General features: G+C 43.8%; 3 protein-coding genes across 3 annotated transcripts; 2 read left to right on the top strand and 1 right to left on the bottom strand.

The window, feature by feature from the left end:
* The first annotated feature begins 1,045 nt into the window (after nucleotides 1-1,045).
* Nucleotides 1,046-2,782, top strand: pet117 (protein PET117 homolog, mitochondrial). Its single transcript, XM_070920098.1, has 2 exons — nucleotides 1,046-1,141; nucleotides 2,633-2,782. Exons 1-2 carry the CDS (start codon nucleotides 1,046-1,048, stop codon nucleotides 2,780-2,782), a joined length of 246 nt encoding a protein of 81 aa, XP_070776199.1.
* Nucleotides 2,747-10,206, top strand: kat14 (lysine acetyltransferase 14). Its single transcript, XM_070920085.1, has 11 exons — nucleotides 2,747-2,787; nucleotides 3,898-4,183; nucleotides 4,738-4,859; nucleotides 4,955-5,076; nucleotides 5,576-5,748; nucleotides 5,852-6,286; nucleotides 6,396-6,985; nucleotides 7,667-7,800; nucleotides 8,386-8,561; nucleotides 8,644-8,834; nucleotides 9,604-10,206. The coding sequence occupies exons 2-11, from the start codon at nucleotides 3,925-3,927 to the stop codon at nucleotides 9,775-9,777; spliced, it is 2,376 nt and encodes a 791-aa protein (XP_070776186.1). The 5' UTR covers nucleotides 2,747-2,787; nucleotides 3,898-3,924; the 3' UTR covers nucleotides 9,778-10,206.
* A 794-nt stretch (nucleotides 10,207-11,000) lies between these two features.
* On the bottom strand, nucleotides 11,001-22,073 carry dzank1 (double zinc ribbon and ankyrin repeat domains 1). The gene is made up of 20 exons (XM_070923184.1): nucleotides 21,962-22,073; nucleotides 20,835-20,985; nucleotides 20,175-20,280; nucleotides 19,906-19,969; nucleotides 19,057-19,136; nucleotides 18,869-18,939; nucleotides 17,841-17,958; nucleotides 17,241-17,354; nucleotides 16,664-16,747; nucleotides 16,397-16,519; nucleotides 15,356-15,517; nucleotides 15,018-15,255; nucleotides 14,515-14,618; nucleotides 14,047-14,130; nucleotides 13,834-13,930; nucleotides 13,047-13,108; nucleotides 12,807-12,884; nucleotides 12,587-12,714; nucleotides 11,574-11,648; nucleotides 11,001-11,269 (listed from the first exon to the last, which is right to left on the bottom strand). The coding sequence occupies exons 1-20, from the start codon at nucleotides 22,071-22,073 to the stop codon at nucleotides 11,107-11,109; spliced, it is 2,214 nt and encodes a 737-aa protein (XP_070779285.1). The 3' UTR covers nucleotides 11,001-11,106.
* Nucleotides 22,074-22,290: the final 217 nt, after the last annotated feature.

Raw genomic sequence — 22,290 nt, forward strand, 5'->3', positions numbered from 1 at the left:
TTTCTCTCAACGTGACCAGAAGCTCCGCCCCCCGCGGCTCCTCATTGGTCAGCGGGGACGTCACTCAGAGATATTTAACCCGAACGGACTAGCGGAGGCGGGAGGACACCGCGAGCTCGCCCACTCGCCTCATGGGAGATGTAGTGTGCTGATGAGTGTACTGATTTGACATCATTCTGCAAGTGTTTTCTTCCTCGTCTACAACTGAAACTTTATTTTCATTAAAGTCAGTGCTGACGGTGTTTCATTATCAGTCAGAATCAGGTTTTCACATACAAGGAATTTGCTTTGGTATGTTGGCGCATAACAATAATATAAAAAGAAAGATTGAAAAAAAACTAGAAAATTGACAAAAAATGTTAGAAAACTACGTAGAATATATCTGTTTTTAGAACGACAGAGCTGTACAGTTTGTGCAGGAATGTACAAAAAGTCACAGTATGAAGTATTAGTATAAGGAATATGTGTACAGAGACAAGTTGTATTAATGTTAAGTCTACACATCATCATGCACATCCCTGCACAAACTGTACAGTCTGTCATTTAAATAACATATTGTACATATGTTTTATGATATTTGTTAACATTTTATTGTTAATCGTGTATTTCATGTTTATGCTTCTTGACTTGCAGTACTTGCTTTATCTTTCTTCATATTTTCTACTTACTGATGTAGAAATATTTTGGAGAACAAATGAATTGCCTTTTTATGGGTTTTTTCTTTATTATCTGCCTGTTTGTTTTTTATACACTTTTTTATATTTGTTTGTTTTTGATCTCATTTAATTAATCTATTATTATATTCATATCATATTCGTGAAGATGTTGCAGCTCTCCTGACTCCTGTTGTGTAACGTTACCTGATGTACCTGATGCTAAATGCCAGCAGAGGGCGCTAATCAGACAATTTAGATCCCAAACGCCAGAATCTGACGAAGAAGACACAGTAGCGGGAGCCGAAGAAGAACAAGCTGCAGTGACTGAATGAGCATAATAACAGCGGAGTCAGTTAGCAGCTGGCTAACGTGAAGCTAAAGCTAACGTGATGTCTACAGCCTCTAAAGTGGTTCTGGGAGTTTCTGTGGTTCTGACTCTGAGCACTGTGGCCGCCGTTCACCTCAAACAGACCTGGGACAGACAGGTAACCCGGTCCAGACCGACCCGGTCTACCGGTATCAGAGCCAACAGCAGGGCTAATAGTTAGCTAACAGTTAGCTGTGGAAGGAGTCAGGCAGGTTAACGGAGCGGTGAGGTCACAGGAAGTTAGCGGACTATTGTACCATTTATAATTAAAACCTGACGGTGTGTTTAACGGACAAAGTGCATTCTAACATTCTCTGAACTGAAACTGTTGTATGAAACAATATGAAAACAGCTGCTCCGTCTGGCTCAAGCTAACAGCAGCTGCTGCTAAAAACTTCCGGTACAGTTTTCAAAGTAGAGGCGTCAGACACACGTTTGTGTAACTTAGTGCTTTCTGGAAGAAGTACTCAGAACTTTTACTTCAGTGAAAGTGGTAATACCACAGTGTAGTAATACTCTTATATACTGTTACAAGTAAAGGTCCTGCATTCGAAATTCTACTCACGTAAAAGTACAAAAGTATTAGCAGCAAAATATAGTTAAAGTTGCAAAAGTAAAAGTACTCATTATGCAGAGTGGTCCATTTCAGAATAATAATGTTAATTATTAACGTGTTTCACTTTAATGTTGCAGCTGATGAAGGTGGGGCTCTGTTAATGACTTTATACTGCTGGGCAGCTTGTGAATTTCTCCCCAGGGATCCATAAATCTTAATCAAGTATAATACGCAGTAATTATAATATAATTGTTGAATATATTTTGTATTATCAATCTGAAACTGCAAAGGATCTAAAGTTATTAAATAATGAAGTGAAGTATTTCCCTCTGAAATGTAGTGAAGGCTTGAAGTATAAAGTAGCAGAAACTGGAAATACTCAAGTAAAGTACAAGTGTACTTTTTGGCTGTTTTCTGTGTCACATCAGTCTGAACATTTATATATAGGCTGTTTTTCCCATTTAATATAAATGTACCAGCAACACTCACTACATCATTTAATGCTTATTATAGTCCTTTGCTCCACTTTGTGTCCTTGACCTTGTTACCAAACAGAATCCTGCCACCTTGAAGTGTAACTTTATTTTGAAGGTCAGTGAACTAAAGGGAAGTTGTTTCCTGCTTTGTATTGACTTCACTGTAAAACCAAATGATGTAAGTTAAAAGTGACAGAAATAACTTTCACTGTTTTTTTAATGGAGTTTGTTGTGTTGGGTTCTTCGTGTGGTTTATAAAAACTGTGAAGTATAACATTAGAAAAAATATATGGTGTTAAAGTATTTTACAAATACTTTAACACCATCTCCACAGTCCACCAACTGTGATAACTTTCATCAAGTCAACTGAGTCGTTCATACTGCATTTGTCGGTAACAGCCTGTGTTTACTTATAATTAGCTAATGTTGCTAAACAGCAGCATGTTAGCATTGTCATTGTGAGCATATTAGCATGACAATGTTAGCATTTAGCTCAAAGCAGTACCCCCTCACAGAGCAGCTGTCATGGCTGCAGACTCTGGTTATTTAATGTGTATTTGTGTGTTTTGTCCTCCAGCGACTCCACGAGGGTGTAGTCAGAGACCTGGAGCGGTTGGAGAGGAAGAAGGAGAATCTGAGGCTGCTGGAGGAGCAGAAGACTCTGACCAGACAGCTGGAGGAGGAGAGACGACGCAGAGAGACAGAGCTTCACCCACAGGACCACTGAGACAGGTAAACACTCGGATACACCTGCTCTAATGAAGGACGCTGACCAAAACATAAATGCAGGAAAAGTAACATATAAAAGAAATGTGGCAACAAGAAACACTTCAGTACAAAGCACACTAAACAAAATACAGATATAACACCTAAAGCAAAGTAGAAAATACTAAATACTGTGGAGCAGGTTAGTGTCTTAGTTGTTTAGTAGACTGTCAGGATGCTTCAGGTTGTTTCTGTGTTCCTGGTGGTTTACAGCTCAGTCACATGACTCTTCAGCCTGCAGCTCAGGTGACCAAACCAAAGAGCCTCTATAACAGAGGATGACGCCAATCTGCGCCAATGGTTTGAAATGGTATACACTTCCTGTCTCCCAAGAGGGCGTGGTCCCCTCCCTGCTGCCTTATTTTGCAGCTCGTTTTATCAGTCTAATAATATTCTCTTTTTTCCCTCTAAAAACAGTTAAACAATAACGATAATAGTGTTATTAAGCAAAGAGACGCACTTTTCATTTCAGTTTTAACTTTTAATTCACCGCCGGTTCAGCGCCAGCAGCCCGAAGTGAAATCTGTGCTGTCAGATCTCGTGAGAGTGTGTTGCTGAGACAGAGACGGGTCTCCAGAAAAAATATTTTTCTCCTGATTTGTGCGTCTGAAAATGCCATTTTAGTGTCAGAATGTTCAGAAGATATGTGGCTTGTGGAAAATTGGTCCAATATTTACTTCAGTGACAACGGTCATAATCTGTGTTCACGTTCACTTCTCCCATTGGAGTGAATAGACTCAGGACCTGCTGCTGGTCTCCTAGAGGGGCGGGGCGGTGGAGAGACCCACATGACACAGATACAGGAAATGACTCTGAGTTGAACATCTCCTTTCTAAACTGTCTCTGATCAAACCAAGAAGTTTCTCTCAGTCAGGGTTTGTGAAGTATTTCTGAGATCGACTGACTCACATGAAACCTGAAGCTGCATTCTTTGAAATATAGTTGGTGTTTTTAGAGAAGCTCAGGTGATGATGAGGTGAACTGTCGTCACATACACCAGGCTCTGTTCTGAAGAAAAGATGGATCATTGTCAAATGAGGCGCTGATTTGTGCCTCGCCTGATGTTTACCTGTACAGGTGTGTTACTGTGACTGGGGGTGAGTGATGGACAGCAGCAGTGAGCAGCTGGCTGGAGGTGAGGACGAGGCGGCCTGTACGTCGGCCTCAGAGGGTCTGGAGGAGGGGGAGGTGGAGGGAGAGACTCTGCTGATCGTGGAGTCGGAGGATCAGGGGTCGGTGGATCTGTCACATGACCAGAGCGGAGATTCTCTGACCAGCGACGTGGGTGAGGAGACCGACGGAGGCTGGGCCTGTGAGGACATGTCCTTCTACTGCGACCGCTGCCACAAGTGGGTCCCTGCAGGTGAGAGTCAGAGTCAAGTCTTCACATATTACTGTCCAGATATTTGGACAAAGTGTATTTCGATATTTTGGCAACATGTTTTTGAAACGCTCATGACAAAAAAAAGCAAATTGTTTCTTATTTAGTCATGAATATTTAAAGCTTTAGTGAAATACATGTATAATTTCCCCCCGGGGATCAATAAAGTGTTTCTGATTCTGTTTCTGATGTTTTTAGAGGCTTTAAGGTTAATTTATAGTTTCCACAAACATTTGGAAGCACAGGTCCAAGTGATGTAAATTTCATCATCTGTGAGGATGTGTGTCTACGTCCTTCTGTAGTGTTAACAGAACCATGTGTGTGTCCACTGTCTGTTTTGGACTTTATCTTTCATATCATATATTCATGAAAATGAAAACCGGGGTAAGCCACAACAGGGACACTTCTGTCCCTGAGGGTCAGTGATGGACAGCAGCAGTGAGCAGCAAGGCGGCCTGTACGTGTGAAGGTGTCCAGGATAGTTTCTGTCCTGTCAGCAGGTTGACCCTCCAACTCTGTCGGTGTTTGTTTATCAGCTCAGCTCCGCGGTGAGCAGCCCAGCTACCTGAAAGGAGACAACTTCTTTAAATTCATCTGCTCCGACTGCTCCGAGGACGGCAAGGAGAGCTTCGAGAGGATGAGACTCACCTGGCAGCAGGTACAAACTCTGCTGCTGCTGATAGACAACGACCAACAGCAGCGAGGGACACCTTTTTAATAGTCTTTGTTTTTATTATATATCCTGCGTCTCAGGTGGTGATGTTGGCCATGTACAACCTGTCTCTGGAGGGGACGGGTCGTCAGGGTTACTTCAGATGGAAAGAGGACATCTGCGCTTTTATTGGCCGACACTGGAACTTCCTGCTGGGATCAAGGTCACTGTGACTTAATTATTATCCTGTTATTAACATGTCTGACCTCATATTCCTTCCTGCTTTCATTGTATTCACTGACTTGTTTGTTTGCAAAACTCAAAAAACTCGAAAAAGCAGTTTATTACTCTGTTGGTCATGTGATGTGTTTAAAAACTGGTTGGTTGGTTTTGTGTCTGTTGGTGTGTAAGTCATGAATTTATCTCACTTATTTACAACAACAGAAGATATGTTCACACCAGAGAGTGAACATGTCGTCACTCTGTCTTGACCAATCAGGAACCAGCATGTCTGAGCTGTAAATTGTTAGTCTCATAGTCTTTTAGTAAATGAGTGGAAGCACATTTAGGAAAAAGGTCAATCTGGTTTATTGCAATGTTTTTGGGTCTTTTTTTGGTAGTATTGTCCGGTAGTTCAGCACCTCCTGTCTGGATGTACCTTGTTCTTGATTGGTCCAGAAGATGATGAGTCTCCTATTGACCTGGTGACTGTCTCTGTGCAGGAAGAAGACGTCGACGTGGTGGAGCACGGTGGCCGGCTGTCTGTCTGTTGGCAGTCCCACCTTCTTCCGCTCAGGAGCGCAGGAGTTTGGTGAGCCCGGTTGGTGGAAGCTCGTCCAGAACAGACCTCCAACTTTGAGACCTGAGGTGGACAAATCCACCACCAAGACCAAAGGTGACCTCCACTTGCATTCATCCAGGAGTGCTCAGGTCACAGGCTTCAGTTAACCTCCTGCCGGTAAATGACACTGACCTGATATTTTGTTGTTCACCTGCAGCCTCGAAACCTGCCATGGACCCAATCATCACCGTGGAGGGCCTCAGGAAGCGCGGGGCTAGAAACCCTGTGGAGAATGCCATGCAGCTTAAGGAAAAACGCTCTCGCACACAGGAGGCCAAAGACATCCGACGGGCTCAGAAGGAGGCAGTGGGAGGCTACACCGACCGCAGCGCCTCCTCCACACCAGTCAAACTAGGTGGATGCCGCGGGGGGAGTGCCGGACGCCGACCTGACCTCGTCCTGGAGAAAGGTGAGGTCATCGATTTCTCCTCCCTCAGCTCTTCAGACCGAACACCACTCACCAGCCCGTCACCATCACCTTCACCTGACTTCTCCGCCCCGGGGACACCGGCATCTCATTCAGCAACACCCAGCCTGCTGTCAGAGGCGGACCTCATCCCTGACCCCATGCCTCCACAGGCTCTGTTCCACGGTGAGTTACTGTCATGCAGGTGACATTTAATACATTAATTAAGTAGTTGTGTTGTTTTAACACAATGTAAACACTGATGCCATGTCCTCTCTGCCGCTTGGACCTCCAGACGATGAGGAGATGGAGGGAATGATTGACCCAGGGATGGAGTACATCCCTCCTCCCAGCGCAAATCTTGTCGCCCGCAAGAAGCTTCGGCCAGCACCACCACACATCAAATGTGAAGCTGAGAGCGAGGACGATGAAGGCCGCGAGCGCAATGACGATTTCGAAGAGCCAGTGGGACGAAGTGAAGGTCCATCCCTCCCTGCTGGGGGTTGTGGTGGTGCCGGAGGGCCCGAGCGGAGGAGGATAACTCATTCTGAGAAAGCAGATGGAACTGGCAGCATCTCCCAGACTCCTTGCTACGCCCTGCTCAGTCTTTACGAGGAGAGGATGCTGCTGCGACGGCTGGACGCTTGCCCACTGGCCTTGGCCGTCACCCCGCAGGCCAAACGCCTCCACAGGAAGCTGATGGTCCGCCAGGCCAAGAGGCAGAGAGGGCTCCCCCTGCTGGACATTGACAGGGCTGTCAGCGCTACCCTCAGCCTGGTGGGAGGGATCTACGGTGCCCAGGAGGTGGGGACACTGATGAGAGGTGGAATCATGGGGAAATACGGCACCAACAGCCAGGAGCTGCGTATTCTTGATCGCTTCCAGGTACCTTCAACATACGCTGTCTATCTTATATCTTGTCTTATCTTATCTTATCAATTTGTTAATGTTAAGGAAGCAAAGAGACTGCAGCACGACATTTCATTAAGGGTGCTCCCAGAATGATTCATGTTGCATGATGGTTAGTCTGACTCACAGGATGTAGGCTGTTGGGATAAGTCTGCCATTGGCCGACTATTTCAGTCTCATTTCTCCTTCCCTTCCGCTATCTGCATGTTACCGTTTTGTAAGGGCACCGTCGCTGCGTCGCAGTTGGTGCATGGCTGTTGACCAACTCCTTGCCTCTTTATGTTGTGTTGTGGGATAATCTACCCTGTATAGGGTTCTCTGTAGTTCTTACTACAGAATCTAACAAGACTACCAAATACAGTAGAAGACATATTGAATAGTAAATTAATTAGACGATTTCATTCTGTAACAATAACATTGCTCTTAACTCTTCGCAAAGTATCAGAGAAACTGCTTTTACGGCTGAGTAGCAACCCTTCAATCATTTGATACTGAAAGGGTAAAATATTCTAATGAAACTTGTTTATGGTAAATGTGTCACAATTGTGGTTTCAGCCACAAGGTTGTAAACTGCTTCTGATTTTGTTGGGGATGCTGAAACCCCTTGAAGAACACTGAGACCACTGATGTAGACTGTACATTCGTGTTTGTGTGCAGACCAACCTTTCTAGCAGAAGGGGCGTCCAGCAGCACTCTGTGTCCTTCTGGCATCGTCTGATGGGAGCAGAGGGCAGTTTGGACCAGAGCATCAAGAGTCCGTACACCTCCCGCATCCTGAAACCGTACATCAGGTAAAGAGAGAATACCGAGACCTTCTGTCAGGTAGAGAGAGTCCCAAGACCCTCCATCAGGTAGAGAGAGTACTGAGACCCTCCGTCAGGTAGAGTGAGTCCCAAGACCCTCTGTCAGGTAGAGTGAGTCCCAAGACCCTCTGTCAGGTAGAGTGAGTCCCAAGACCTTCTGTCAGGTAGAGAGAGTCCCAAGACCCTCCATCAGGTAGACAGAGTACTGAGACCCTCCGTCAGGTAGAGTGAGTCCCGAGGCCTTCTGTCAGGAAGAGAGAGTCCCAAGACCTTCTGTCAGGTAGAGACAGTACTGAGACCCTCCGTCAGGTAGAGTGAGTCCCAAGACCCTCCGTCAGGTAGAGTGAGTCCCGAGACCCTCTGTCAGGTAGAGAGAGTCCCGAGACCCTCTGTCAGGTAGAGAGAGTCCAGAGACCCTTCATCAGATAGTGAGAGTCCTCAAACCTTCCGTCAGGTAAAGAAGGTTTCGTGACATTTTGTACCTCTGACCTTCACGAGTCAATGCCATCTCATCAGTAGTCACACTCGTAGTAGGTAGTACAGTAGTAGTACTTCTCTGTGTTTGTTCTTCAGGAGGGATTATGAGAGTCGTCCGGTGAAGCTGAAGTTGTTAGCAGAGATCAGAGCTTACCCTCACAGGAAGGAACCTGATTGGGTCCCTGAACCCAACGCCCCCATTGACTACTGCTACGTCCGCCCAAACCACATCCCCTCTGTTAACGCCATGTGTCACGACAGTTTCTGGCCAGGTAACACAGACACACATCTTTTTACCATACCAGGAATCTGTCTCTCCAAACCTGCCCTTTATTCAGTCTTCTCCTCCTCCAGGTGTGGACCTGTCAGAGTGTCTGCAGTACCCGGACTTCAGCGTGGTCGTCCTCTATAAGAAAGTCGTAGTCGGCTTTGGTTTCATGGTGCCAGACGTGAAGTACAACGAGGCCTACATCTCCTTCCTGCTGGTCCATCCTGAGTGGAGGAGAGCCGGCATCGGCACCTTCATGATCTACCATCTCATCCAGGTGAATCTCCAGAGTTCAGAATGGAAGCTGGGTCGATACTGTTTCAACATATGACATTACCTTTTTGAAAAAGAAATTGCCAAATATCTAAGTAACATTAAGATTTTTTGATAAACACCGTGCCTCCCTGTACAGATTAAGCCCACCAGTTTCAGGACTGCAGGGTTTTAGCCAGAGCATGTCATGGTGACAGTGACCCCGTTAAAATCTGAAATGTACCGGCACTACAACCTCCCTGTACCCAATCGCCCCCCCCATAAAATGATTAACAGGATCAAAGCTGTTAGTAGGCTTCTTATCTTTAGATTTTATCAGCTGGATCAACAGTTAACTCCAACTGCTGGCTGGACGCTCACAAAGATGGTTTGTTAGAGAGAGAAAACAGATTGCGAGATTGCGTCTTTTTGTTGTTTGAAAAGTCCAACAGAGTGATGAGTCTGTCAGTCAATAGAGGACCTAACCTTATCTGACTGAGCTCGTCATAATGCAGTCAAGTCCTGACCGACAGCTAAAGCTAACAGATATTAAGTTATAGTCGAATCTCTCAGTTATACTAAGAAAATCTCATTCACTGTGACACTATAACATTAGTGTTATGCAGACTAGTAGACAGGAATCGTGTGGGTACGTCTGTCATCATGACGCTCTCAGGTAAAGAGCAGAAATACAGCGTTCATGTTACAAAGTGGCTCCTTTCAAATGAACGAGGGCTGCAGAGCTAGTCTTTCTGAATGCGGCGTCACGCTGCTGTGTTGTTGGTGTTTTTCAGACGTGTATGGGGAAAGACGTGACGCTGCACGTGTCGGCCAGTAATCCTGCCATGCTGCTTTATCAGAAGTTTGGTTTCAAAGCCGAGGAGTACATCCTGGACTTCTATGATAAATATTATCCCGTAGACAGCACCGAGTGCCGCCACGCCTTCTTCCTCCGACTGAGACGCTGAGACAACGGTGACACTGTCAACACCAGAGTCCACCTGCTGGACCGGCTGCAGTCCTGTCAGTACTGAACAACCAGTCTGCTGGGGGGGTTGGTTGGTTGTTACCCTCCAGTTACCCTCCAGTTACAAACCCGTCTGCTAGAGCCGAAGAGCACTGACAAAATCAAATTCAACGGTATTTTTGGTATCATGAAAACATGTCGGGGCTCAGAAAAATTTTACAACCAAGAAATTCTGTCAAACAATAAAGTAGAAATGTCACTGAGATAAGTTAAACTACAGTTCTTCAAGAGCAGAAAAAGAACTTCAAAATATCAAAATATTACAAAGTGCAGTTCTGCTGTCTTAATGTTTAGACTGATGTGACTTTTTCTTTCATTCACTTTATTTTTTGTGAATCTGTTTTTCTTCCACCTGTTTTTGTCTGAATGTTTCTGAGCCATTAAAATCCAAAATGAGTATCAAAGTTTAGTAACGTCAGTTTTTATGGACAGTTCATTCAGGTTCATTCAGCAGACTGCAGTTCGTCCAGCAGCCCCCTCCCCCGTTTCCTGCATTTCCTGTGGTAGCTGCGCCTTGTATATTATTATGTAACGATGGAAGAACATGATGGAAATATGACATTTGTGTTTCATGTGTGATGAAGGTCACAGCCTCCTCATCGCTCCACACAGATCTGATGTTTCCAGCTCTTCACTTTCAGTCACAGCTCCATTTATTCATCAAGTCTTTTCCTGCTTACATCCACAAACAACTTTTTTTTTATTTCCAGCATTTGCACTAAAGTTTTTTAATGTGCATAAAAGCAGGTGGATGGACACGGACCGAAGCGTCTGTAGAGTCAGCTTGTTCACCTGTAGAGCAGCAGAAGTGTGAAGGCCCTTAACGCAGTGGCCCGGGTTTGAGTCCTGCCTCTCTCTCCTGTCTCTCTGCTGTCTGCTCAAATAAGGTTTAGAATACCAAAAAGAAAGTACAGATATTTTTGACTAAATCATCTGGACTGATGACGACATGAGTCAGTTCCTTTGACAGATGAGCACCATGAGACGAAGCTGAAAGCTAGTAAAAGATTATTGTGTCACACACTGATTCTGAGCCTGTGATAATGAACTCCCTGGAAAATAAATCATTTGAATTAAGCTTCATATTCAGATACAGACTTCAGTCCACAGACACGTTTTTATTAAGTAACAAAGTTAAAAATACTAAAGAAGCATCTCAAAGAAAATACATCCAGCGGACCAACACAATCAGTGCCTTCAGTAAGTGACGAAGCAGTGAGAGGAACCTGCAGGAACTCATCTCTGTTAGATAAAACCAGTGAAAACGGCTTCAGAAAACATCCAGGTTCAGTTTAGGTTTGCCCAGTTTGCCCAGTAAGTCCAGTCCAGTCCAGGCAGCCAGGAGAGACACCATGTCGTTGCAGCCCGAGTTCACCGCCAGGTCGTACGCAGTCTGACCGCCGGCGTTCCTCCGCCTCATGCCGGCCTTACACCTGAAGCCAGTTGAGGAAGTGATGTCATGGTGACATCAGGAGGTGGGAGGAGCAACAACAACAACAACAGCTACTGTATATCTCAAACTCTGTTGCTATTAATTTGAAGTGAAACCTGTGGGACCAATCAGGAGTTCACCATGTGACTTCACATTTGGTCATTTTGAATGTTTCAGATTCACTGAATGATTTCATTTATTAAAAAAATGTTGCGTCTTAAACTAAATCATCAGTTTAAACTGTCATCTGAGCTCAGCGGTTTGTATTTTCACCGTGTGTTTGTGTTCATACAGGTGTATCATACTTGAGCAGGACTTGAGCACACTGCAGACCTTCAGAGCCCAGAGCTGCAGCTTCATGCAGAGCTGAGTTCTTCATCCTGGGGAGGAGGAGGAGGAGGTGTTCACTTACATTACATCACGTCACATTATATTATATTATATTATAATATATTGCATTACATTACATTATATTATATTACATTATATTATAATATATTGCATTACATTATATTACATTATAATATATTACATTATATTATAATATATTACATTACATTACATTATATTATATTACATTATAATATATTATATTATAATATATTATATTACATTACATTATATTATATTACATTATAATATATTATATTATAATATATTGCATTACATTACATTATATTATATTACATTATATTATAATATATTGCATTACATTATATTACATTATAATATATTACATTATATTATAATATATTACATTACATTACATTATATTATATTACATTATAATATATTATATTACATTATATTATAATATATTATATTACATTACATTATATTATATTACATTATAATATATTATATTATAATATATTATATTACATTACATTATATTATATTACATTATATTATAATATATTACATTACATTATATTATATTATAATATATTACATTACATTATATTACATTATAATATATTATATTACATTATATTATAATATATTACATTACATTATATTATATTACATTATAATATATTACATTATATTATAATATATTATATTACATTACATTATATTACATTATAATATATTATATTATAATATATTATATTACATTACATTATATTATATTACATTATATTATAATATATTACATAACATTATATTACATTATATTATAATATATTGCATTATATTACATTATATTATATTACATTATATTACATTACATTATCTTACATTATATTATATTATATTCAGGTCAGTCTATCTTCAGTTTTTGCCTGTTTTTTTTTGTTTGCGTTCGTCTTCTTACGGTCCGGACTGCTGGTTGACGTCAGCTCCTCGCTGCACTAAAACAGGAAGTACATCATGGTGACCGTTCACCACGGCAACCGCCAGAGCGTGTCGTCTATCGCTGCCGCAGCAGGAGGGGTCTGCCCCCTGGTGGTTAATCAGGAAACAAACAGACCATTCAGTGTAAACTGCGTCAGGTGATACAGAGGAGGCTGCTGATTGGCTGCAGAGGCTCGTACCTGATCCAGGAGCTGCTGGATGACGCTGATCTGACCTTGACCCGGACCCAGCTCCTTCAGCAGCTGGCCATCCTTCACCTGGAACCAGGAGAACCAATCAGAGAGGAAGTCAGAGAGCAGCAGAAGTCTGGTTTCAGGTGAGTTTAGATCACAACTTAAGAACTTCAGTTTCTTCTTCTTATGTTTTATAATCAGACAGAGTTTCCACATGCAGAGTTCCATATATAGATCGTTTCTTACTGGAGGTTTGGGTGTCAGGTTTGGTTTGGGAGGTTTCATCACACCTGTGGACTGATTACTTCCTGTCAGACACACAAAGGTCCAGTTAGCAGTGAGCTTGTTAGGTACACCAGCTAGCCCTGAGTTGTCACTTCTTCACCAAACTTCTAGCGCCATGTACTTAGCGAGGACCTTCAGATGAATTTAGTGTGACTTTCTGGTGTGACTGAAACTGGTACAGAGTTCTGCACAGGCCTGAAACTGAGACCTGACTGAACCAGACTGGTGCTGCCAAATTTGAGAGTGGTAGCAAACTAGCTTGCTTGGTTAGCTATTCTGGCTGCTAAGATGTCACTGGCTAGCTAGCATGATATTAGTTAGCTCACCAGACACATAAGTACATCACCAAGATTCCAGCACCTGTTCCACCAGAACCCACTAATGAATTTCACTGTTCACTTCCTGTTTGACACGGCGTGTTTTGAGTGGCGGCTGTGACTGGATATGAAGTCAATGCAAAGATGACTCAACGCAACATAAGACCTGCATCACGACACCAGCGTCCATTTTATATGTTGGCCCTCACACCAAGGAGGAGTCATCGTGGGTCAGGTCCAGGCCACCGTACACTGAATACTTCTGTCTGTTGGCTTCATGCTTCAAACGATGCGACAGGATGCGGCTGGTGTGTTGAATCTGAATCTGAATCTGAACCCTCTGAATGTTGACAGATTGATTCCTGCTCAAATTTCTTTTTTTACTGTCAGAGCTTTAAATGAATGTTGTTGTTAACGCTGCTGGTTCTTACTGAGGTTGCTGCTGTTGGCAGATCGCTCTGTAACGCTGCTTAGAGTCTCAGTCCAACCTGCAGTCAGTCCAAAACTCTGGTCACCTGCTGGACCCACCTGTACCCAAACACACTGTCAGCTGACTTTATTTATGAAACACATGCAGTGAACAACAAGTCGACTTTATAAATGTAGTCTTTCTGCAGGTTCAGGGTCCATGTTTTAGAACAGACCTGTTTTTCCTCCCGTCCGGCCGACACAAAGCTGATGGTCAGGCCAACTTCGTAGCGATCTTCCTGAATCACAGCAGAAACCATCTGGAGGAGAGAAGGACCGCAACACGTCATTTGACACACAGGAAGTCAACCACAACACCCCCTGCGCCTGGTCAGGTGGTCTTGATGGCTGACAACCTAAACGACCCCTCCCAGACATGTGGAGTCTGAACCTCAGTCTGAACCTCATCCAGGCAGGTAGAGCGGGTCGTCGATTCCCGGCGCCTCCTGCCGGCTGCCAGCTCCCTGCGTGGTAGCTCGCTGCTATCGCTGTGCGAGCGTGAGCATGAACGAGCAGCAAAAACCTTGCTTTGAATAAAAATGCTATATAAATGTAGCCTTTTACCGACATGCATTGCTTAGTTAGATTATCCCACAGGTGATGTCACTGTTGTACAGGTGAGGTGCAGGTGAGGTGTGGCGTACCTGGCCCAGGCGAGGCTCTCCCATCAGAGCCCTGAAGGGGGCGTTGTTCTGAGCGTAACTTCTCAGGTGAGCACACACGTGATCCAACTGCTTCCTCCAGTAACCTGAGGACATGGACGGATTATGAGACAACAGGCCCCCGTCCCCAAATATATAGGAGCAAGACCACCAGAGACACAAAACAACTACCAACAATGAGTCTCTCTGTGGCAGTTGAGTTAGTTAGTTAATTAGTTAGTTAGTTAGTTAGTTAGTTTTGATATTATCTTTTCAGAAACTCCCCTTGTGTCTGTGGCAACTGTCAGACAAATACGACCACAACAAAAGACATTTTAGACATTTTGTGTCTCTTTGTGGTAATATCAGTAGTATTATACCTCGGCCCGGGCTGATGGCGGTCAGCAGTAGTGGTACTACTAGTAGTATCAGTAGTATTATACCTCGGCCCGGGCTGATGGCGGTCAGCAGTAGTGGTACTACTAGTAATATCAGTAGTATTGTACCTCGGCCCGGGCTGATGGCGGTCAGTAGCGGTTGGCAGTCTCTTGTCGCCTGCTGCTTGCTGAGTTGTAGCGCCCTCTGCTGCTCCTTCCTCTGCAGCTCAGTGGCTGATGGGTAATAGAGTCCAACAGTCTGTGTGTACCGCTCTGCAGTGGGCGTGGCTAACTTCTTGTCGTGAGCAGGATCAGAGGAGGGTGTGGCCTGCCAGGTGGCATCATGGGAAGTCGGGGCTGAAGTCTGCTTGCACACAGTTAGACACAGTTGGAGAACAGTGTGTTTAATGTGTGATATGCTGTATTATGAATTATGTGACTGACATGATGTCAGCAGTGCAGCATACCCGGTTGGTGGCGATGCCCCCAACAGGTCGTGTGATGTCATTGCAGGATGTGGGCGGGGCTGGAGCTTCCAGGAAGACGCCGCAGGCTGCGCAGTAGAAGGCGTACGGGTGACCACTTGCTCCGCAGCGCCAACAAATCACACAGCTGGCTGCATGACCAGGCTAGAAATACACACATCACATCACTACTTTTCCCACAATGCTTCACTCTCCACACTAGCTTAGCAAGAATAAACTGCTAGCCTAGCCCCATCAAAAATACAAAATTCAACAAGGGAAGAACTGAAAATCCACTCACAAGAAACTAGCCATTCCATGATCAACAATGGGGCAAATGATGCTAACATTAGCTTCAAAGCTACGATTACTTTTAAAGCATCCATCATGTACAAATTGTTTTGTAACAAGTTATGGCAAGATGCTAATCTTTAGTTAGCCGGTTGGTGTTAAGTATGTGACCAACAGCTTCTAAACTCAGTGCTATGCTAAAAAAAACACCTTGATAAATTAAATATTTGTATATATGTTAAATATGTGTGTAGCATGAAGGGGCTACAACTTACATTTCAAAATGATAAATACATTAACCTTGAATCTTGATAAGTTCTTCCTACAGTAAGCAAGCGGCGTAGCATCTCATTTAATTCATTCATTCATTCATTATTTTTACCACTTAATAGAAATGTGGGCTACATTTTAGAGGTCTGCTATGAGGCTAGGCTACCTGTGTGAAGTCTCTGCCTGAGCTAGTGCTACGCAGCCTCTGCTGGTTGCTGTACTGTTGGTTAGCATAAAATAAAAAGCAAGTGAAGGCTTTAGAGTTCTGAGAAGGTCTTTTTTTTCTTTTGACGCTGATGCTAAGCTAGTAGTTTTCTTTTGCCTCCAGTCTTGCACGGAGCTAGCTATAGCAGAGGCAGACTGCCTCCACTAACAACAGAAAAATGAAAACATTACACATCAATGAAATACAACATTAAGGTTCAGGGGGTGTGTGAGTGTGAATTTCTAAAGGAGCCAGGTGTTGTCCAGGTGTGTCTTCACCTTTGAGCCGCACCAGTCGCAGAATCTGGCATCAGACTGGTTTCTACGTTTACATCTCGAGCAGGACAACATCCTGCTGTCTGCTGATGGGACAGAGGGGGCGCTGTTTCCAACACACACCGCCTGAAGTAACACACACACACACATTAACACACAGCTAATCTCTGCAGTGAATCTGCTAAAACAGAGTGTAAAAGTAGTATTGTGTGTGTGTGTGTGTGTGTGTGTGTGTGTGTGTGTGTGTGTGTGTGTGTGTGTGTGTGTTACCGGCTGCAGGCGGCTCTCGCAGGTCAAACAGCTGGAGATGTGAGCTGGATTCCCACTTCCACAGCAAACACACGTCACGTGATCCTACACACCAAACACACACTGAATATTGTGACTGCTAACAGACGTATCAGATGTATTGATCACATGATAAACAGGGTTTACTCCTCATAATCAAGACAGCCATCACAAGGAAACACTTTGTTCTTCTGTTGAAATAAATGATGAGAAAATCTAGAAAAGATACAACTGAAGTGAAATCACATTTAATGGATACAGAGAGAAGGTAAGTGGACTGATAGATCGGTAAATAAAGATGTAATATTTTAAGAAAGATCTAATGCTATGAGACAAAGTCTACAAGATAAAGTCATAATATTATGAGAATAAAGTAACAATATTACAGTATTAATGTTAATTAAGAAAAGAAACAACTGATAAAACATCATTATATAAAGAAAAGTGAAACTTTTTTTTATCTTCCAGGTTCACATTGATCAGGTGAACGTCCTGCTGTGTGTGTGTGTATGTTCACATATACATACTACATATATATATACCATATATATACATATACCTGCAGCGTGAGGCTGGACTGTGGTTGCAGTTGTTGATGGGTGGAGGCTTCACAGATTAAACAGGTCCGAGTGTTCACAGGAACCACAGTGTTACAGAACACACAGCAAACCATCTGACAACAAAACACACACACACACACACACACATTAACTCAGTATCACATCACACTGTCTGTTAAACTACATGCGGACTGGAAACCAGATCGTTTCCAAGCTGACTTTAGGATGTCGTTTGTGTTGCACTTGAACTGTACAAAATGTTCAAACTGCAGCCTCCAAAAGTCAAGTTTTATTTATTCAGCCCAACATCACAAATCACAATCTGCCTCAGGGGCTTTACAGTATGACACCTTCTGTCCTCAGACCCTCAACCCAGATGAGGAAAAACTCCTTTCAATGGCAGAAAGCTCAGGAAGAGCAGCAGCGGAGGGATCCCTCTCAGGACGGACAGACAGGAAGTAGATGTGTGCACAGAATAGATGGAGGATTTATTACAGGCCTGTTGGATTACAGACTGCGTTACTTTAGCTACAGTGTACCTAATAAACTGGACAATGAGTGTATTTAGCTGTTAAACTAAGTGGGGATCTGTGCAGTACCTGTCCTCCCTCAGCAGGGGGCAGCCTCTGTTCAGGTAAGGGAGGAACCCCAGCTCCACACTGAGCACAGAACCGAGCAAAGGGATCTGAAGGACGAAAACTCAAACACTGAGCACACCTGGACAGACAGACAGAAACAGAGAGTTAGACAGCTGTCAGTGAATCTTCAGGTTCATCGGGTGGATTAATTCCTGTAAACAGTGAATGCGTTCTGAAGAAACAGAACGCATGCAAAGAAAAATGCAAGAAATGATGCTGCTGTTGGCCTTCATAACAGAAAGCAAAGTGTTGTTGTGCAACGGTGCAACTCAGCAAAAAGGTGTTCCTCAAGGTTCTACTTTGGGACTTTCTATTTTTTTAAAGATCTGTTATTCTTTTGTGATTGTTGTTTTCAATTCTATGGAGATGATGATTTCATTAGTATCAACTGATTATGAAATGCATTCATTTTAACTTTCCGTATTGCTTAAAACGATTCTTTGTCCCTGGAAACAATTGCTAATTGGTAAAAAATTGGCTAATTGATGGAATTAATTTCCTTTTCTTTTCTTTCTGTTTGTGTTGGGCCTTGAAAACAAGATGATACATTTCAAGAGGATTAACCTGATATGATTAATTGGACTACTTCAATAAAAGAATATTGATTATGCTTTGTGATACTCACACCAGATAATCAGCGGTTCAGTTCATCAGCTTGTGGATGGCAGGGGGGAGGAAGGGAGGAAGGGAATCTAATCTAAACGAAAGCTAAAGCTGTTTGTAGGGGGTGATACATAGAGACGGAGATTTGAAACTTATGCAGAGAGAAACATATGGCTGAAATGTTAAGCTGCCCACATACTTTTGGCCATGTAGTTTATGCAGTGGAAGTCTTGCCCTGATGGAAGCACTAGAAAAAAAAGTTAGAAGGTCCTAAAATATTCCTGATTCACCTTCTGGGAAGAAAGAGAACTGAGACGAAGGAATAAGACCAAACCAAGTTGATTCTTAAAAGCTGTTAGCCGACATGTTAGCGTCTCTGTTCGTACCGCAGGAAGTCGGTCTCTCGGTAGATTCGGGACATCTGCGTACTGCTCAGCTGCTTCAACACACCTGAACTCTGACAGACAGGAAATACAACAAAATAAAAGTCAAACAGCCATGTTTCAGGACCACAGCATGGTGTGGTGTTAGTTAGGACGAGTTGGTGATGTTTAGTGTTGTTTGGTCTGTTTACCGCTGACTGGGAACGTTGGGGAGATCCAGTTTGGGCAGTGGTGGTCGAAGAGCCCAGTCGACTGTTCAGAAAACGAGGACCTGATTGGGGAGAGGTGTTTCCCATCATCCTCGGCTCTGAGGACAAACAACAGGACAGGAAGAATGAAGTGAAGCAATATCCTAGTAAATCTGTCACAGCGTCAGTCGACATCAGTTTCTTTCTAGAATGATCAGTGGCTGCTGCAGCTACGTGTTTTGTTAGCACTAAGCTAAGCTAGACGCATCCTGGGCTGGTCACTGAGGACTTCCCAAGTCTTTCTTTAGGAAATGATGTCATTTTATTTTGTCTTCGGGTGGTTCAGAGGAGGTCACCTGTCAGTACAATAAGTCCCAGATAGTTTGTCTCAAATGCCAACAATGAACACAACTTGAGATGAGGCCCTAAATATTAGCTTCTAGGTCCAGTTAGCATAGAGTTGACTTCTAGATTTTGACCCCTGATCAAGCAGACAGTCTGCTGATTAGCTTGTTAGCTAACAACATACAACATCTAAGTCAGACAGACTTGAGACGGACAGAGTTGTTGGAAGGTGTTTTTTCCGCTTTTGATGGTGGGCTGCTAAGCTAACAGTTTCCCCCAGCTTCCAGTCTTTGTGCTAAACTAGGCTTAACACGTGGACCCATCTCTGTAGTGGACACAGAGATGAAACTGATATCAGAAACATGATTGGAGATGTAGTACATAGTAGTACATACCATACATATCACAACTGCAGTCTTTAGCAGAAGAATTGACCTATATGTTTATGTCATTATAGTACAGTAACCACCATTAGCAGTGTTTGAAATGAGAAAAACCAGATCAGACCTGGAGGACTCATCGAAGAACCAGCAGAGTGACCAGCAGACCACGAGGTTCCTTCAGACGGACGCTGAAATGAAAACTACCGACTGGTGAATGTGGACAGACTGGAAGACATTGAAACTTAAACCTGTATTTTAATCAATGAGTCATCAGGACATTAACTTCAGGACGATGGAAGACTCGCTGCCAACATTTAGATCCTGTGCAGGGCAGGGAGATCCGGGGCTGATGGGAAACGTAGTCTGGAAACACAGTGTGTTGTGTTTGATTACCTGCTGGTCGCTGGACAGGAAGTTCTCCTCGTTGTCCTTCCTGTTGTTTGAATCCACAAGTTCAACTGAGAAAACCTTCGTCACTGTGGAGCTCTCCCTACCATCACTGCAGACAGACAGGCAGACAGATAGAGAGAGACAGACAGGCAGACAGAGACAGACAGACAGACAGACAGAGAGAGACAGACAGACAGACAGACAGACAGACAGAGAGAGACAGACAGGCAGACAGAGAGAGACAGACAGGCAGACAGACAGAGACAGACAGACAGACAGACAGACAGGCAGGCAGACAGACAGAGACAGGCAGACAGACAGAGAGAGACAGACAGGCAGAGAGACAGACAGACAGAGAGAGACAGACAGACAGACAGACAGACAGACAGACAGACAGACAGACAGAGACAGAGACAGGCAGACAGACAGAGACAGGCAGACAGACAGACAGGCAGACAGACAGAGACAGACGGACGGACAGACAGGCAGGCAGACAGACAGACAGAGACAGGCAGACAGACAGAGACAGACAGACAGACAGACAGACAGACAGACAGACAGACAGACAGACAGAGACAGACAGACAGATTGTGTTTTTGGCTGTAATGAAACCTCCCAGTATGAAGCATGTGTTCCTCCTCAGAGTGTCAGGTGAGCAGTTACCTGGTGACAGCTACAGCTCTTACAGCCACTCGACCAGCAGGCAGCAGGATGGGCTCGCTGTACTTCCTGCTGCTGCCTGCTGACCCCCTCCGCTGCACCACCGCCGGCTTTGACCCATCCAGAGTGTAGAAGATCAGCACTCCAGGAGTGTCTGCAGAAACAGAAACACCTGTTAAATACACCTGGTACCACTGGTATTAATACTACAGTAGTGGTAGCTGCAGCTGGTTAGGACGACCAGTAGGCGGCGGCCTGACAATTAATACTGCCTGAGAGGCCAAACCCAGGACAGAAAAGTCTTGATCATGCTCTCAGCTGATCGTGTGTTTGCTGTGAGTGCAGTTTTTTAAATCAATTTATCAATTTGATTTATTCATCAGTTGTGTGTATATATATATATATTTATATTGTGTATATATATATATATACAGTCTATGGAGGCCCTGTGGTGCCTAAATGTGGTATTTTTAACCACACAGTCTGTCTGTCTGTCTGTCTGCCTGTCTGTCTCTCTGTCTGTCTCTCTGTCTGTCCTCCCCTCTGGTCCAGACTGAAACGTCTCAACAGCTGTTGATGGACTGTGATGAGATGTGGTTCAGACCTTCATTGTCCCCTCAGGATGAACTGTAATAACTCTGGTGATCCTCTGACTCTTCATCAGCGCCACCATCAGGTCAACATGTTCATGTGTTATCCCTCTCTGGCAGTTGGTTTCTAGAGCATCAAAGCACTCCTGATGTTCTGATGCTACTTTGAGGTCACTGCTCACGTGAGTGGATCCAGCTCAACTAATGTCCCCCTTTACTTCTCGTTTCCTTCCTTTATCTGTTTCTTTGAATAAAAGCAGTTCTCAGGCGTCATAAATCACACAAACGTGACTCCACCTTCTAAAATCCAGGAGGTGGTGATATGAAACTGACTTCATCATTTTGAGACTTGACAATATGCTGAACTTTGGAGCTCTGACAGCTTCAGCTTCGATTCAGGACATTTAGTCTCAGAGGACCGAGTTAAAGTCTGTGAGGTTTAATGTTATTTCTTCATGCAGCTTTCAAAGGTCTGACAGTGACCAATCACAGAGGAGGAAGTCTGTCATGGGTGAAGGACAGACAGGTGAGTGGTGGTACCTGACTGGATGGAGACAGGTGTGCTGGTGTCGATGTGGTTCTTGGCTCTGTGTGTCTGCAGGTGGATGATGATGGGAATGACGAGCGGAGCCGACACCGCTCCTGCTGTCATGACGACGACTGAGTGCAGGGTCTTTAACCTACAATAATGCATCATATTGATCATATGTTTTGTTAGTAGCTGTTAAATAAATGTACTGCAGTAAAAAGTAGAAAGTAATATTAAGTTTACAGTAACAACCACTCAAATAATGTGAAGCCACAGCGACACGTTTAGAGGACAAACACCTATGCAATAGATGCAAGCTAGCTACACTGATGCACTAGTT

This window comes from Enoplosus armatus, chromosome 2 (genome assembly GCF_043641665.1).
Source record: "Enoplosus armatus isolate fEnoArm2 chromosome 2, fEnoArm2.hap1, whole genome shotgun sequence".
In the NCBI taxonomy this organism is placed as follows: Eukaryota; Metazoa; Chordata; class Actinopteri; order Centrarchiformes; family Enoplosidae; genus Enoplosus; species Enoplosus armatus.